The 17,652-nt window shown below is 36.7% G+C and overlaps 2 protein-coding genes across 3 annotated transcripts in view; one reads left to right on the top strand and one right to left on the bottom strand.

Moving 5' to 3' along the window:
* Positions 1 to 17,652, bottom strand: part of LOC129247397 (proton-coupled zinc antiporter SLC30A2) — a 243,889-nt gene that overhangs the window by 15,514 nt on the left and 210,723 nt on the right. The window lies entirely within an intron of this gene.
* LOC129247399 (uncharacterized) lies at positions 9,908 to 17,423 on the top strand. The gene is made up of 3 exons (XM_054886518.1): positions 9,908 to 9,981; positions 16,734 to 16,946; positions 17,088 to 17,423. The coding sequence occupies exons 2-3, from the start codon at positions 16,787 to 16,789 to the stop codon at positions 17,411 to 17,413; spliced, it is 486 nt and encodes a 161-aa protein (XP_054742493.1). The 5' UTR covers positions 9,908 to 9,981; positions 16,734 to 16,786; the 3' UTR covers positions 17,414 to 17,423.

Here is a 17,652-nt window from a genome sequence, read left to right on the forward strand (position 1 = left end):
GTTGTCTACTTAGTCTAAAGTAGTATTTGTTTCTCTGGCCAATTATCCGTTAGTTTTAAAGGCTGTCATTATTCTCGATGTAAATGATGGTTCTTAGATAAACAAAGTCTTTTACAACCTCCAAATCATAACGGTCAACAGTGACGTGGGTGCCGATACGCGAGTGCGTGGACTGTTTGTTTGATGACAGGAGGTACTTCGTTTTGTCCTCGTTCACCAGGATGGTTCCGGGTGTAGAAGTCCACGCAAGTGGTGAAAGTATCTGATTGCCACTCACTTGGGAGCGGTCAAGACGATTCTTCTTCATACGGTCCAAGTAGTTTACTACCTCCGGGCTTCGCCAAGTATCCTCTGGATAGCTCCCAAACAGCCGTTTGAGAGCGAGCTAATGTGAGAAAAGCGATTCTACCCAGGATTACTGGTTGTGCGCTGGACTTAAGATGTGCCATGTACAAATTCTTTCTCAATGAAAACGACAACTCGGTGTTTTTATTAGAGCGCAGGGTTTTATGGTAACAGTTTCTAATAAGCAACATTCTCTCTTGCATATTTCTGTTGTTGTTGTAACAGTTCCTTAACGCTTTTTAAGGCAGAGGCGATATATTTACCACCAACAAAAACTTTGTTTATCTTTTTATGTAAGTTATCAAAGGAGTCCTAATTTGTTGCACTGGCAACTAAGAAGGTCTGGTTTATTATGACGTTTGTGTCACACATTTTTTCTTGGCGCCACTAGCTGTCAAAAATTGCGGTAATTTTGAAAGAAATTTGTTACTCCGTGAATCTTCATATTTTTTATTTGAAAGGAGGTAAGAAACTGTTTTTTTATTATGTATTTATGTTTATTCTACAAGTTGTTTGCTATACCGTACAAGTTACTATCGTATTTAGATGTGAGAAGACTTTTTACTCAGTGGGAAAAATATTCCCGCTGCCCGTGGCGTGTTATGTACATTTGTTGAACTAGTTCCGCGCTATTTGAATGAAAATGATATTAAGCAGATGTTGGACATGCCCGATGATGGCTCAGAAGACGGATTTGAGTCTGATAAGGCAGAAGAGTTCAACGTGAATACAATACAAACACCTGATGATTCACGTGACCTTTTACAAAATTCTCCCACTCATTTGAATTCTACACCTAACAGTTGTTCCGAGTCAGGTATATCTACAATAGCACTATGTTCACAATTAGATAATTCGTCAGTCATCATCACCCTTAGAACAAGAATTGACCGATGAATCTGAATGTGAAGTTGAGTCATGGGGGAAGGTTTTCTGGACATCCAGGCCAGATCCCGATGAATTTGATAAGGTGACAATAAAACCTCGGTATTTATTGAATAGGAGAGCACGTCCAGTAGCGCATTTCAAAAAGTTTTTTAGTGATGAAGTCTTCGATTTGATTGTTACTCAGACAAACTTGTATGCGGAGCAGCAATGTATAAAAAATTGGCAGCCTGTTGACACACAGGAAATTAGTGCTTTTTTAGGCATTCTCATATAATGGGTTATCATATTCTTCCACATATCGATTTATATTGGTCATCGGATCCTGGATTTCGTGTGAATGAAATAGCAGAAGTTATGCCAGTAAAACGCTTCAAGAAAATTTTAGAGACTTTGCATTTGAACGATAATAGGCAACAACCAAGTAGAGAAGATGTAAATTTTGATAAATTGTATAAAATTCGTCCTCTTATATCTTTACTTAGTCAATCATTTAAAAACAATGCCTTCAATTCCTCTTCCCAAAGTATCGATGAGAGCATGATACTATTCAAAGGAAGGTCCAGTTTGAAGCAGTACATGCCGCTAAAGCCCATAAAAAGGGGCTATAAAGTGTGGTGCTGTTGTGATAGTAGCACAGGGTACTTGTATAACTATGAAATTTATACAGGTAAAACAGGACAAGGAACAGAAGGGGGTCTAGGAGCTAATGTCGTAAAGAAATTATCAAGTATATTAGCACAAGAAGATTTCAAGTCTCATGTTACATTCGATAACTTTTTTTGCGATTTTTCTCTCATGCAGTACTTGTATGAAAAAAGTATTTATGCCACTGGAACAGTAAGAAGAAATAGAGCAATTTTACCTAACATAATAAAAAATAACACAAAAAGAAACGGCAGAAACAAAAGCCTAAAGTTGAAAAAAGGTGAATTCAAGTGGAGAACTAAACAAGATGTAGCATTAACTGTGTGGCAAGATACTAAAGAGGTTTTATTGTTGACAACTGCATTTCATCCTAAAGTGGAAGTAACAACTGTACAAAGAACGCAAAAATATGGCACCAGGGAACCTGTAAGTTGTCCTATGGTTGTGAAAGAATACACCAAAAGAATGGGCGGTGTCGACCGTTTTGACCAAGTGAAGGGGACCTATGCTATCGGAAGGAGAAGTAAACGCTGGTGGTTGCGGATACTCTACTTCTTGGTGGACGCAAGTTTGACAAACTCTTTCATTTGATATTCCCTAACGTCGAGAGTAGAACAGCTTACCAACTTAGAATTTCGGGTGGCTGTTGCCAGAGGATTGATTAGTGGCTATAGCAGCAGAAAAAGAAGATCAAGCTTGCCTACATATATCTGCAAGAAATCACGCATAGCATGCCCAGAGGTATATCAAAAAACTGTAAATGCTGTACCTGAAGAACTGCGGTTTGTAAACGTAGGTGAGCATATGCCAGCAGAGTTGGAGACTTACCGACGCTATAAATTGTGCAGCACAAAGGTCAAAGATAAGCGTAGCAAAATAAAATGCAGCAAGTGTAATGTCCCTCTTTGCATCACGCCTTGTTTTGCACAATTTCATAGAAAATAATGTCTCAAATTCAGCTTGCATGTGGCTCTGTTGACGGGCAGTGGGAATATTTTTACCACCTATTTTTCCAAAACTTCCGAAATAATTAGTGTTTTTCTTTTAAGTTTATTTTTGTTATATACAATAAATAAAAACATGCCAAAAATGTAAGTGCAAGTTATTTTATTACTCTGAATCCTTCTGCCTTATAAAGGATTAAGCTCTTCCAGTTCGATGTAGTCACCGATCGTCATCGTCTAGCTCATCTGATAGTAGGCCCGAATAAGTTGGCACCAGAGGAAGAGGGCTGTTAGGTGAGTGTGTTTATGAGGGCAAGTGAATAGCTGGTTAGTATCGTGCGAGGTATCTTCACATGCTTGACATACACTGAGTATAGCGGGGTCTATTCAGGATAGGTGGGAGTTTAACCTGCGTAAATTGAGTCAGAATTATGCGGGTCTCGCATGGCAGCTGAAACTCTTCACTTGCCTCTTCCCCTTTGAGCCCTATTCTTTGCTTTTTCATACCACTATAATGGACGGTCTCCTAGCTATGCATTCAACCGAGTTCTTTCTCTCGCGTGCTCTCAGCTGTTTTCAGCAAACTCTAATCTACGATTTTTAACCTTTTTCCGTGTTCGCATAACCTTAACTGCACACCAGCCTAGCAGCAGGCAGACCACAAAACGATCTGAAGCTGCAGTTGACAATACAACAAATTGCACCTGACACATATTCCTCATGCAACATTGATAAATAGCAGTTATTCTATTAAAGGGATATTAGTGCCGTATCCACGCATTTTATTTCCTATTCATTCATTCGTGAATGAAAAGTACTTTATTGCAGTCGCAGACTCTCAATTTGAACCCTTGTCTGTCTTTCTCAACTTGATTATGATAATTTTCATTGAACGGCACCAACGCATTCTTCTGCGAAATTTAAAAAAAAAAACTACTTCTCGGTATTTTCCATTCTAACTGAATATGCTTGCCAATCGGCAATTGACTTGCATTTCTTTTCCTTCTGCCGTTTTTCCATTGCATTTATGCACGTCACTTCTCCCTTCCGCTTCTACTTCAGCATTTTATGCACACGCACACCTACTCCGGCACCTGCCGCATTTTGAGACGTTTTGCGCCTGAGTGTATGCAATGGAAAATTCAATGCACTCACACATACGACTACATATATATTCTCGTGCAGTATGCGAGCAGTACTTTTGCAATGCATTCAGCCATTCATTCTTGCACTCATCCATACATTGGCACATACACCCTAACACGCTCATTCAGGCACACAACGGATGGCGCAGCACTCGCAGAGCTTGGAAAGCTGTTGCACTCATTGCATTTTCCCAAAGGGCAGTAGACATTCTTGGCAGACAAACTGGAGGGTAAAAGAGTGAAGCAGAGCAAATAGACAAAAGCTGGTGGGTGAGATGGCAATAGATTTGAAAGGGTGGAATGACACAAAAGTGAAATGTAATGAGAAGCAATAAAACGCGCACAACTGCTGCACGCACACACACACACACTTAGAATATTGCTCCGAGTGATGAGGCAAGTGAATGAGATTTATTGGATGCGCACGCTTCACTGGTCATGGCGTTGCAGCTACAAGCGTACATATAACTGTATGCCAGCTGTGTGGCATGCGGGCCATAAGCAGCTGAGCAAAATTAAAAGTTGCCTCAAGTGGAGATACAGCTGACGCCACCCAGACAATTGTGTGTCTGTTTGTGATGCTGAACGGCGGCTGGTGTGGAGGAAGCAGGTAAGCAGTGCTAAGGTCGCCTGGAAATGCGCAAATCTTAAGATGAGTCGGAAAGTCAGCGACGGTGGCTGATAATAATATTCGCGCAGCAAATGCCACTTCTTTATCAACTGTCTCTTATCAGTTCATTTCACTTTAAAATTTTGCGCTAAGTTCAAACTAAATGTAGATTTTCGAAATCTAAAATAATTTATTTCCCTCTAACCGGATATATAAAAATAAAAACTCGCAATATTCACGACTTGAGAACGTTAATTTGAGCAAAAAAGTCGAATAGCAAAAAGGCACGCATACATATGTACTACTGTGGGCAAAAAGTAAGGAGAATTTATTTGTCAAACTTCGCGGTATTAAAATTTCGCTCTAGTTATTTTTTTCATGAGTTGGCAGCACTGTTAATAACATCTGGGCCAACTTTCATGTGAATGTCATTATCAGAAATATATTTACGCTTGTGTTTACCAAACGATCAAGAGTGCATTTTTCGATTTTTACAATGTCTGATTTGATTGAGATTGAAGTGCCATCAAATTTTGTTTGCGGAATGAAATTTTGGCTTCGGAAACGTTTAGCAGGTTGCAGAAGGTATTTGGTGATTCGACCATGTCGCAGAAAAATGTTTATAAGTGGTACAAAGACTTCAAAGAGGGTCGAGAACGTGTTGATAACTTGGAGCGCTCCGGACGACCATCGACGTCACCAGATGACCAACACGTCAATAAAGTGAAGGAGTTAGTGTTCAAGAATCGTCGGTTGACTGTTAAAGACCTAACTGATATGATCGGAATATCAGAAGGATCTGTGAAAACCATTTTGAAAGACCATTTGGGCCTACCAAAAGTCAAGTCTCGTTTGGTACCGAAAACTCTCAATTTCTTGGAAAAAAGTCGTCGCGTTGATGTGTGTGTGAAAAATTTGCTTTCAGACTATCAGGACAAGCTCAAATGCATCATTACGAGAGATGAGACTTGGATTTATGCTTACGACCCTGAAACAACCGACCAATCAAGCGAAAATCGTGCTAAGGGCGAGGCCAGACCGAAAAGAGCACGTCAAAGTCGTTCAAAAATAAAGGTCATGATGACAGTTTTTTTCGATTTTCGTGGTGTGGTGCACTATGAATTTCTTCCACTTGGCCAAACTGTTAATAAGGAATATTATTTGAGCGTTATGCGTCGTTTACATGAAGGAATTTGTCTAAAAAGACCAGAATTATGGGCCAACAACTCTCGGTTTTTGCATCACGATAATGCACCGACTCACACTGCACTCGTTCTTCGTGACGATTTTGCCAAAAATTCTACGCATATCGTTCCGCAACCACCGTATTCGCCTGATTTGGCTCCGTGTGACTTCTGGCTATTCCCAAAACTCAAGAGACCACTCCGGGGAACGCGTTTCGAGTCGATTGAGGAGATAAAAGCTGAATCGAAGAAGGTGCTAATGGCTATACCGGAAATGTACTATTTGGCATGTTTCGGGGATTGAAAAAATCGTTGGCATAAGTGTATTTCATCGAAAGGGGATTATTTTGAAGAGGTTGAAATTGATTTACAAGAATAAATAAAGATTTTTCATTTTACAACCAAATTCACCTTACTTTTTGGCCACAGTAGTACATATGTAAATAAAGCGCGTAAAATAATACCCCGCACAGTCGTATTGAGAAGTTCGCACAAATCATTTGTTTCTTATTGAATTTTGCAAAGTTTTTTATGAAAATATATTTCATTCCAATAAACGAAAATCAAGTAAAAATTTTAAAATTTATGCAAATACATTCTGTGAAAAAAGTACCGGGAGTTTTTAATCACCAAAACTTACTTTGCCGCCTTCAAAATAGACTTCGTACCAAGCAATACACATTTTAATGAGGTATATTTAAATTTTGAAAAATATTTTCAATTTTTTTTTTTGTACTCATTTCATTTCATTTCATTTATTGCCCAAAATCATTTAAAAATTTTTGTACTCACATAATAAGAAGTTGAATTGAGATCTTTGAAAATACAAAAAAAAAAATATTTACAAGACATTTTTCGAAACAAAAAAAATTAAATTTTTTAAATGAGTCTGAATTTAGGCTTTCGGTACCGAATTTAGATTCTCGAAGTTCAAATAGTGGACACAAAACATCCAAAATGTTTTCGACTCTCAAGACAAATTCCAAATGGCGTACAGTTTTAGATACATTTGTCCATCATTTTAGAATTTATATTTTCAAGATATAAAAGCTTTTTCAATGAATTACTTGTATATTTAAAAGGGTTGGTGGTACTTTATCCTGGATGGGCTTTACTTTACTGGATGAACCGACAGTTTTAAGCCGCCTCGGAGCTTTGCTATTGCCTGCCGAGGAGCTCCCGCTATTTGAAAAAACTTTTTCTCTCATTTGCTGTTTCATGCACGGAGACTCAAACCTATGCACCTTCAAAAGGTAGTCATCCACCAACCTATGCGGCGACGATAGCCGTTGAAATAAAACACCTACAATACTTTAATTAGAACTTAATTGTAAGTTTTTTTATTTAAAAAGCTTTCAATATTTCAAAATATTTTCAAATAGAGCAACCAAGTTAGCTTTCTGCTATGTCGCGAGCAATTACAAATTTATTAAAAATATTTAAAATTACGCTTGCTTTAAATTTTAATCATATCGCACCCTAAATACAAAAGGGTCACAACTCAAAATACTAAGATTTTCTGGAGAGACGAAAAACGTTTTATGTAAAAATTATTGTAATATTTAAAGAAAATATTGTTCCATCATGAAAATATATTATGTATACAACATTGAAGAAGGTTCTACTATATTTTTTTCAATTTCATATTATGTTTGCGAAAATAAAACAAAATTTTGATTCATGACTCTTTAACTGAAATTTTTTCGATTAACTAGTGATATTTTCTTAAGTTGTGCCTTTTAAACTGATAAAATGTTTTAATTTTATAAGTTTCCTAACCTAATTGAACTCACTTTTCACAACTAAAGAGGCACAATGCAAAATAATATACCACGAAATTTATCACTTTTTACAGTTATAGAGGCAGAACTCAAAATAAAACTCTTTATGTGTAATAAAAGTAATCAGCTGTTCTTGAGCCCATTAACGCAACTAAAAATAATTCTCTTTAGTTGATCGTGCAAAAGCAACACACTTGACATAAAAATAGACATAACTGTATTTTTCCAGTTAAAGAAGATAGTTATGTGAACGAAATATTTGCAGCAGTTAGAAATGTGTACTCTGAATTAATTTATGCAAAAAACTCAGTTTTGAAAAATTTTGAGTTGTGACCCTTTTGTATTTAGGGTGCGATATATGACTTTCCTGAACGACTTTAATGAACGTTTCACCCATCGCTAAACTATCTATGAAGTAAAAATCTTCCTGTGTTCAAATAACTACTGGTGTGACAGCCTATCCATAAAAAAAACTCTTAACATTTCGCGCAAAGCCTTGAACTACCGCGTCCGATTGTGCAAGAAAAATACAGATATTCCTTTTCCACAATTTTTTTTCTACAACACCAACACTGCCGCAGTTCTTTGGCGTAAAATTTCTTGCATGCCGCGGTAAAATGATAAATTACCGTAAGGCAAGCATTAGATGTTCAGCTGAAGTCAAGTGGAAAGTAAAAGTTTTGTGCGTCGCATTTGGAAATTTATAGCGGAAGTGCTCTTTGATGTGTTCTTACTAATACTCGTACCTGCAGTGAAAGCCGAAACTAGCACAAAAATTGTGGAGTAAAAAGTTAGCGTTCTATAGACAGCAACCAGTTCGGTAGCAACTAGTTTTTTGGGTTTTGATAGGAGACCAAAAATGTATTCTCTAATTTGCAAAGTTATGAAAACGGATTTTTGGATCATGATTATTGTTCTGTCACGCCTGTCCCATTCTATGGCGCAGAAGCTTGGACGACAACAACATATCGCACTTGTTACGTTAAAGCGTAACATCTCAAAATTTCCAAATTTTAGTTTTTTGCAAGAAAACAATGTACAGTGGTCATCTCTACCCACTGTAAAAATCGTTCAGTGGTTTGTCTAGTCTTTCGTTACTCTATGACTCTATCTTTGTTTTCAGAATGACTTCTTTTGTCTCAACTAAAGAGTTACATTTTTAGTTGTTTCCAAGTGTTTGAACAAATTTGTGTCACATAAAGTGTAACATTTTGAATTGTGCCTGTTTACAACCAAACGGTTCGTTTAAAATATACCACTAAGTGTATAAAAAAAATTCAGGAAAAGAGTAACAACTCAAAAATTTGTTATTTTAGCGCAACTACTTAACAAATAAGAATGAAACAACCGTTATATTGTTTTTAATGATATTTTCGTGCAATTACATATTTTTTTCCTTGTAATATATTATTGATATTTACGGAAACAGTTTTTCGTCTCTACTGAAAATGTTCAGATTTTGAGTTGTTACGCTTTAACGTAACAAGTGCGATATGACGCATCATAGTCTCATGACCCTTGGAGTGCTTGAGCGAAAGCTCCTGCTGCGAATTTGTGGATATTTGCGCGTTGGCGATAGCGAACATCGAAGGTAAAGGAACGGCGAGCTGTGTAAGCTACACGTAGAAATAGATGCAATGCAGTGAGTAAAAATTCAGATGGCTTTCAAGTCCTGCTCATGTATATTCTATTGAGCTTTTAATTTATTATAATTTTAATAAGCAATAATAAGATTCACCGACTCCACTGGCTAGGTCATGCTGCCTGACTGATTGCAAATGCTCTCGCTCTAAAAGTATTCGCAATGGTACTAGTTGCTGGGAGCAAAGGAAATGGAAGGCCTTCATTGCATTGGCGGCATCAAGTGGAGAAAGACTTGGCTTCACTTCTAATTAGCAGTAGTTAGCAGTATTTAGCACGTGAAAAAAACGTTAAATCATTCTTAAAATCAGCCAAATTCATTTGAGTAGTTAGTTAGTTACCGCGTCAATAAAGATATTTAGAAAATGTCTGACCAAAAAAAAAAATTTGTATATTAGTTATCTGGCATTTTTTCACGGGCCCGTTATGGCTCCAAATTCATCACTTTGAAACCAGTAGAATTCCCTACCGCTATGTATAGAGGTACGCCAATACATATGTATGTGTGAGTTTATGTGGGTATTAAAAGTTAAAATTTTGCGCTCGTAAAGTAAACGCACAGTTGCTCGCATCTCCCCGCTCATCATTCTTTTGCCACCTACATACCTTGCGTTCGAATATTCGTTTTTTCATTTCCATACTTTCCTAGTCACTTTTCATTTAGTGCCTCTAAAGTGTGCTGAGCTTTGGCAGTATTTCACTTGATTTTGGAAAAAATTTATATTAAAAGAAAAAATTCGAAGCACAAAAATAAAATTTAAATTTAGCGCGATTTGAGTAAAAGTTCAAAAAACTGCGGTAAGTTTGAAAGCGTTTACACAGCACCAGAAATGTAGACTTTTTTATTGGTTGAGAAAAGTGAGAGAAATACTTGATGGCACAGGGTGGTAGGTATATTTTAATTGTTTTATTTCAATGCCGTATTTTGCGTATGTCAGCGATAAACAAGCAATTCTAACTTAAAATACTACTTGTCACAGCTACGACTTGGATAAGGAAAAGGTTTGCGTTAAACATATATGATAGGTAGGAAAAGTATCTTATAAAGAAACTTGGCGTTTGCCAACACCTCACCCCCTTGGAGCAATGAACTTCACTATATTCTAGAGCCAGTCAAGTAATAATGGAGAAGTCCACGCAAGAGGAGAAAGTTACCGATTGTCATTCACTTGGGAGTGGCCGGGACGATTCTTCTGCATATGGTTCAAGCAACTCACAACTCCCGGGATTACCCCAAGTACCCTCTGGGTAGTTTTCGAACACCCGTAGAATCTCTCTTGCCAACAAGTGCTACTTTGGACTAAGTAGGCAATTGAGTAGTAAAGTCCTCTCTCGACGAACAAAACTAAGACTCTACAAAGCTCTCATCATAACCGTCCTAACGTATGGTGTAGAAGCGTGGACGATGACAACATCCGATTAAGCGACGCTTGGAGTGCTTAAGAGAAAGATTCTGCGTAAGATTTTCAGACCTTTGCACGTTGGCGATGACGAGTATCGCAGACAATAGAACAGTGAGCTGTATTTATGACGACATGGACAGAGTGCACTGAATAAAGATCCAGCGGCTTCGTTGGCCGAGCCATATCGTCCGAATGGATACAAGCGCTCCGGCTCTGAAAATACTCGATGCGATATCATCTGGTGGTAGCAGAGGAAGAGGATGGCTTCCTCTGCGTTGGAAAGATCAGGTGGAGAAGGACTTGGCCTCACTTGGTGTGTCCAACTGGCGCCAGTTAGCAAGAGAAAGAAACGATTGGCGCGTATTGTTAAATTCGGCCAAAATCGCGTAAGCGGTTATCGCGTCAATTAAGAATTGAGAAGTCAAGTAATAGTCCTTCACTATAACATTAATCAGGGGTGGGCGAGTTCTTCTAGAACTCTAACGTAAATTTTCTGGCAAATACTTTCGTAAAATATTTTTGCCCTCACTTTTTGAATTTGTCTTAAAAAAAAAGTAAAATTTACCTGAAAAAATCTATCCTGCATACCCTTGACTTGTTATGTTCCACAAAACTAATCCCCTTGGAATTCACCCATAGAAAAATGATAGTAATATTATTCAATGTTCAAAATTTTGTGGGAGTTTTTACAAAATTTCATAGCTTCTGTTCTTTAATACTTTTATATTTAAAAAAAAAATATTATTATTATATTAAATTAAAATATGTTTAAATAAAATTTGGAAAACAATTTTACTTTTTTGAGTATAACTTTTAATTTCTCACTTGTAAGAAACACCCCTACAGATATTTTTTTATTTTTTTATTAAGAGCAGGGATTATTCTCAACTTCTGCTTTCCACAAATGACGAAAAAATTCTCAAACATTTTTAACAAAAAAAAATATCATTTTTTATAGAGTATAATATACACTAAAAAATAAAAAGATTTTATATTGTTAAAAATAAGCGAATATCTTTGACCCTAAACATTAAATTCAATAATTTTCAACAAAATTATAAATTTCTTTCAAAAGTTCTTTGAAAATTGTTTCAGTTTACTTGGTATATTATTTGACAGAGAGGGTTCAGACAGGGCAACTAGGTTTTCAACCCTATTGTTTATCTTTTTTAAATATTTCAAAAGGTAGCGTCCACCTCCATAGATTTGTGTAAAAATGTTAAGCAAATCAGACGAAAATTGAGGAAGTTGTACAAATTTGACTGAGAGGATTATACAGGGTAACTAGGTGCTAGGGAGGCTTTGGGCAATTTGACCGATACTACTAATAAAATAAATAAAATAAAAAAATTGGCGCTTACACTTCTGTTAGGAGTGCTTTGATGTTGTTCCATAAATGTAGGGACCTACTAGAAATACACTCAGAGGCTACCATTACCTGCCGAGGGGCGACCGCTAATATAAAAAAACTATTTTTATCATTTTGCTGTTTCATGCATGGAGATTCGAATCTACCTAATTTGGTGTTCATACCCACAATGGGAGTTGGGAGTTGAACTTGAATCCTACCGTATTGTAGTCACACAAAAACCCATTCGTATCTGACGACCGTCGTATTATTGAGGAAAAATTAAAACTTTATGGTTAATGAATTATGTTTTCGCATACCGATCCAACTCAACGATTCCCACAGCTTTGACGGTATTTTCGACGAGCGAAATGAAATCTTTTCTCTCTGAGCAATTCACCTAATATTTTGCTTTTCTGCTCACTTACCTGAACATTCTGTCATATTTTTCCACATCCTCGACTAGTTAAAAGGAGATTTCTTCACAATCGCAATAAATCACTTGCAATCAAATCAATAACGAATATACGCAGTTTGCAGTAAATTTAAATTAAAAACAACATTTATGTTAGCAAATATCAAATAATGCTTTTAGAGTTCTCTGATGGGAATCAAATATCACTTTGGCAGAAGTATTGAGCTCCCAGCTGTCTATTAATGCATGCAAATGCACTCACAATTTTGGGATCATGGAGTAAAAGAAATATTAATAGTAATAAAAATATCGAATCTTCCACATCTAACCCACACTGATTCACACAACTTTAAGATGTTTTCGAGTTTGAAATTATATGGCCGATATGAGCGAATATTTCTACTTGCTGCTAATAAATAATTCACCAAACTGTTTGCACTAAAAACTGGAAAATGGTGAGAAATTTGAAGTAAAACAGTTGAGAGTGATTTGCATAACTTTAGTGGCAAACGTGTGGAAGAGCTAATAAAATTATACTTTAATGTCACTACAAAGTTAAGCTGTGCTCACCGATATCGCTACTGCAGTGAATTAACTCTCTATGATGTTATGGTGGATGGAGAGGGACAATAGTGAAACACACCACATACTCAGCATCTTCGCTCAACACCCTAGAGTGTAGTTGTGTAGAGTTCAAATGTCAACACTTTGCAAGCAATCAAAGTTAAACGTGCACAAATATGAGCACAAACGTTAATGCAAACATGAATGTGCGTGCACGTGTAAGCTGATGTGGGGTGGGTAGGCGAGTACTGAGAGAGTCACATACATGCAATTATTATGGGTTCTTACCTTTTTAGGTTGAACACTCGTTCGCATTTATGTGTTGTTGCTTGCCAACTAATAATTAAACGTAACTTGTGAAGTGAACCGTTATTGAGGTGCATGAAGTGAGAATCTCTCTTTTCATATATGGAGTGTTGTTGTTAAAGATTAGATGAGGTGATAGTCAGCTACCCAAAGCTTCCAAATATCGTTGAGCAGTTTTGGATGTACAATGCCTCACAAAAGTACAAGGAAATACTTTTTATCTGTTATAAAATACCAGAAACTCCTTTCACTTTTTATTTAGTGCTCAAAACCTAATTCAGTCATTTCATTGTAATCTAGGCATTAATTTAAATATAAAAATAATTTTTTTTTTAACAAAAGTGTAAGTGTATTTTCAAATAATATTTAGTAGCGTTTCCTTTTATTTTAATAACTTCTCTTCACATATTCTGCATTGAGAAAACTAACTTTCGCAGCTTAAATCTCTGTCCATTCTTTGAGTATCGCTGCTTGAAGACTGTCACTTGGCGTAATTTCGTGTTTCCAAATGCAGGCTCTAATTGACTGTATACTAAGTTAAACAAGTAAAGCACTAGAACTTTTGGATATATTTTAACAATGTATTTTTTTTTCTCATTTAATTTTAATAATTTTCTTATGAAAATATGGTTCATCTTTTAACAGAAACTAATAATATTCGAGCTTCAAACTTCGTGCAAATAAAAAAAATGTTTTCATCAAAATTGCACACATTTTTTATAAAATAAAATTGGAAAAATTTTGGGTACCTATTTTTATAGCCCATTGAATTTTGATATATTGTCATAAAACGAATGCTCAGCCTTTCCTTTTTTCTTCCAAATCTTTTTTCGTAAGTACGACCAAGTCGCCATTTGCATACCAGAGAAGTGTGTTAGTTGGTATACCATAAGAAATTAGCACAGGGTCTCTTGTCTCGTAAATTCATACACAAAATCTTAGGCAGAATTAAATTAAGATAAGAGCCTGTGGGAGTAGTGAAATGGCAAGAGCATCTTTCTGAGCTTAAACTAACGTATCATACCAATCATCACTTACGCCTCTGTGATATGGAGGCGATGGAGCATGACTAAGTCCACACTCCCGGAACTATACAGGCTTCAAAGAAGTGTAAGTTTATGGATTACGAATGCCATGAGTACAACCTCTGGTGATGCCCTAAATGCTACGCTTGATTTGCTCCCCTTGGATCTTAACATACAAAAGGAAGCAATAAAAGTAATGTGCAGCCTGCATAAATATGGTTTCTGGCATGAAGACGGAACTTCGGGTCACAGAGAAATCTTTAAGTTACTATCAGTATCCACTGCTTTTGGCACCTAAAGATGACCTGATACTCATAGTTTCATTTGGATGGACATTTGTTGTCAATTGCGTGAGCAATGGAGCAATCCAGAATGCATTCCGGGAGGTTTGGCGGATAATTTCATTATCGATGGGTCCATGAATGAAATAGGGTCTGGAATCGGATGGTACTTAACCAATAGTAATAAGTGTCACTATGCTTTGGGAGAAATGGCAACTGTTTTCCAAACGGAAATTTTTGCCACCCTGAAAATAGCCGAATGGATAATCAAGAGGAAATGGAGCGGGAAATAGATTGTAGTTTTCAGTGACAGTCAGGCTGTACTGAAGGCCCTGGAGAACGCGAAGCAAACCTGAAAGATTTGTCAAGAATGTAAGAAGAAGCTTAATTCTGTCGCAAGACAGAACAGGCTTGTAAAGGGCATTCAAATAACAGGCGTTAAAGGTGAATGGATTACGCTTTCGAAATATGGTTAACGATTTTTTATGGCCGGAATTGGATGGTATTGATCTGGACAACGTTTATTTTCAACAAGACGGCGCTAAGTGCCACACAAGCAACGAAACCATTTATCTTTTACGGGAAAAGTTTCCGGACTGTGTTATCTCTCGAAGAGGTGATCACAATTGGCCACCAAGATCTTGTGATTTAACATTTTGTTTTTTCCACGTGAAATAGAAGGTCTACGCCAATAGCTCAGGGTCGATTAAAGAACTCACAGATGAAATTCGTGAGGCTATCGAGGACATAGGGCAGCCACTTTGCTATTCGGTTATGGAAAATTTCACGAAAAGGTAGTAGTGGTAGTGGTGGTCCTTTGCCTGATGTTATTTTTTACTATTAACCGCATACCTTCCTCTTTATAGTGAAATAAACATCCGATCATTTATATTAAAAAATAGCTCCGCTGTTCAGCGGTTCCCCCACTAGGGCTAGAGCCAATAATCGAAATCAGTTCCGCAGGAATCTGGAATTGGATCAGCGATTATGTTCGCAATTTACATAAAAAGCGATGGTCCGGTCTAGAACGCTGCAGAACTGCAAAGTGTTTTGTGTCAAGTCTAAACAGAAAGCTGTCAAACTTTCGACTAAAACTTGGAAGGAAAGACGTTCGGTTGATGGTGGATATCATTACAGTACACAGCCCATGGCGTCAGCATATGACCATCATTGGAATCATTGAGGACCCAATGTGCCTGTCATGCTTGGAGGAGGCGGATAGCACTGAACACTTTCTCTGTGGTCTGTCATATGTCCTTCATAATTTTTGAGTACTAGTAAATTTATACATTTTATTGAAAGTCACACAAAACTTAATTTTTTTGATGAAAAAAAACCTTCTCTGTAAAATTTAAGTGCAATATAATCTTTGCAATACTGAAAATATACTAATATGCCGGTCACCTTCGATTATTTATGTGATTTTATCGACATTTTCTTTAACATTAAAAATGCCTAAACTGAATTAGCTGTTACAAAATTGGCACCACAAACACTAGGGCGGGTCGATTTAAAAATCGCTCATTGCTCTGTGAAAATCGTATTCTAGGGATCAAAATAAGAAACTTCGCCGAAGGAACCATACCTCTAAAACGAATTCTGATGTCCCCCAATTTGGGTCGAACGAAAAATCCCACTTTGACCCATTTAGAGTGCTCCAATCGAGTCAAAATGTATGACCGACCCCCACTAACTTTGGACGGCCGATCCATCCATGCCAGTGGCACACCCCCTGGAACTCCCCTGGGGGGTTCCCCATATAATCACTTCAAAATATCACCATTTTTGGCCTTTACATGAGAAAAGAAATTAAAAAGTTCGACCCAAATTGGGGGACATCAGAATTCGTTTTAGAGGTATGGTTCCTTCGGCAAAGTTTCTTATTTTGAGCCCTAGAATATGATTTTCACATAGCAATGGGCGATTTTTTTGCCTCCCCACAAATCGACCCGGCCTAATAAACACCATGCACAATTTCGGCCTGGCTTGCATTTTCGCATTTATCAAAGAAAAACTGTAAAATGTAGCGAATTTTCTCCTTGTTGACTTCTTTTGTTAACACCCTGTAACTCACAACTGAATAGAACAAACAAAAAGAGATTAAGACCCTGTTATTTAAATGTTTACATTTTGTTAATTTCAAGCTGTTAATGCAAACTGTTAATTGTAGTTGAGTGTACCATTTACATTTTTGTTAATATTTTCAAGGTAACTTCATTGAAAGCACAAATTTACACAAAAATAAGCAAAATTTGAAAGCTATGCATTGCTACTCCAAATTTATACTACTACTTTGTATAACGTTGGCAACGCCGCTCTACCCAACGCGTTGGCAACACGCCTACACATGCGATCTACATTTAATGTCACCTCGATGCTGCATATACACCTGGAAAATTATCCGCTGGATGGAGACTGAAAGTGAGTTTAGCAAAAATGCTTGCCTTTATAGAAACAATTCCATTTTAACTTTTGATCCTATACTATATTACTTTCATTTAAATCTAAGCGTATGTATTAATAAATATGAAGAATTTAAAATCTTTTTTTTTTTTCTTTCAGTTTGCATAGTTGAGTACAAGTCTCAAGGTGAACCGCATCGCTTCTCTCTTCTTATAGATGACTTCCCGGCATGCACAGTCTATCGATCCGGTCCATGTATACGTGATGCAGAGATCTGTGTGCCATTGCGGCAACATGTTTACATTTGTCAAACTTCAATTAGTCTAATATTCAAACATCAGACAGTGGAGTGGTGCTTCTCCTCGTATTTGAAAATTTTCGGCGTGAAAATGTATAAATATTCGAGACTTTGCACTTATTTTGCGGAGCATTACTTTTTCATGCCACGAAATATTGAGGATTTATTGATTAGATTGGGTTACTAGAGATAAAATTTGGAGAGCGGAAAAAAAAATGTATATAAAATAAAAAATTACAATAAAAAATAGTAATGAATAAAAAAAAGTTACTCAATTTCAAAATATTTTACTAAATACTTTCAAATTCTTGCATTTAAATCATTCAAGCAATACTTTTCGTGAAGTGCACGAAGTCCTTATGTATTAAATATTTAAATATTTTATATTTAAAAGCCACTTTCGTTTTCATTACGGTCAAGAATTGT

The sequence above is a fragment of the Anastrepha obliqua genome, chromosome 5 (genome assembly GCF_027943255.1).
Source record: "Anastrepha obliqua isolate idAnaObli1 chromosome 5, idAnaObli1_1.0, whole genome shotgun sequence".
Classification (NCBI taxonomy): domain Eukaryota; kingdom Metazoa; phylum Arthropoda; class Insecta; order Diptera; family Tephritidae; genus Anastrepha; species Anastrepha obliqua.

What these genes read in the sequence shown, in the direction of transcription:
- LOC129247399 (XM_054886518.1), top strand. Translation starts at nt 16,787, where the DNA reads ATGCATTGCTACTCCAAATTTATACTACTACTTTGTATAACGTTGGCA. An exon ending in CCGCTGGATGGAGACTGAAA is followed by an intron (nt 16,947 to 17,087) that starts GTGAGTTTAGCA and finishes TTTTTCTTTCAG; the next exon opens with TTTGCATAGTTGAGTACAAG.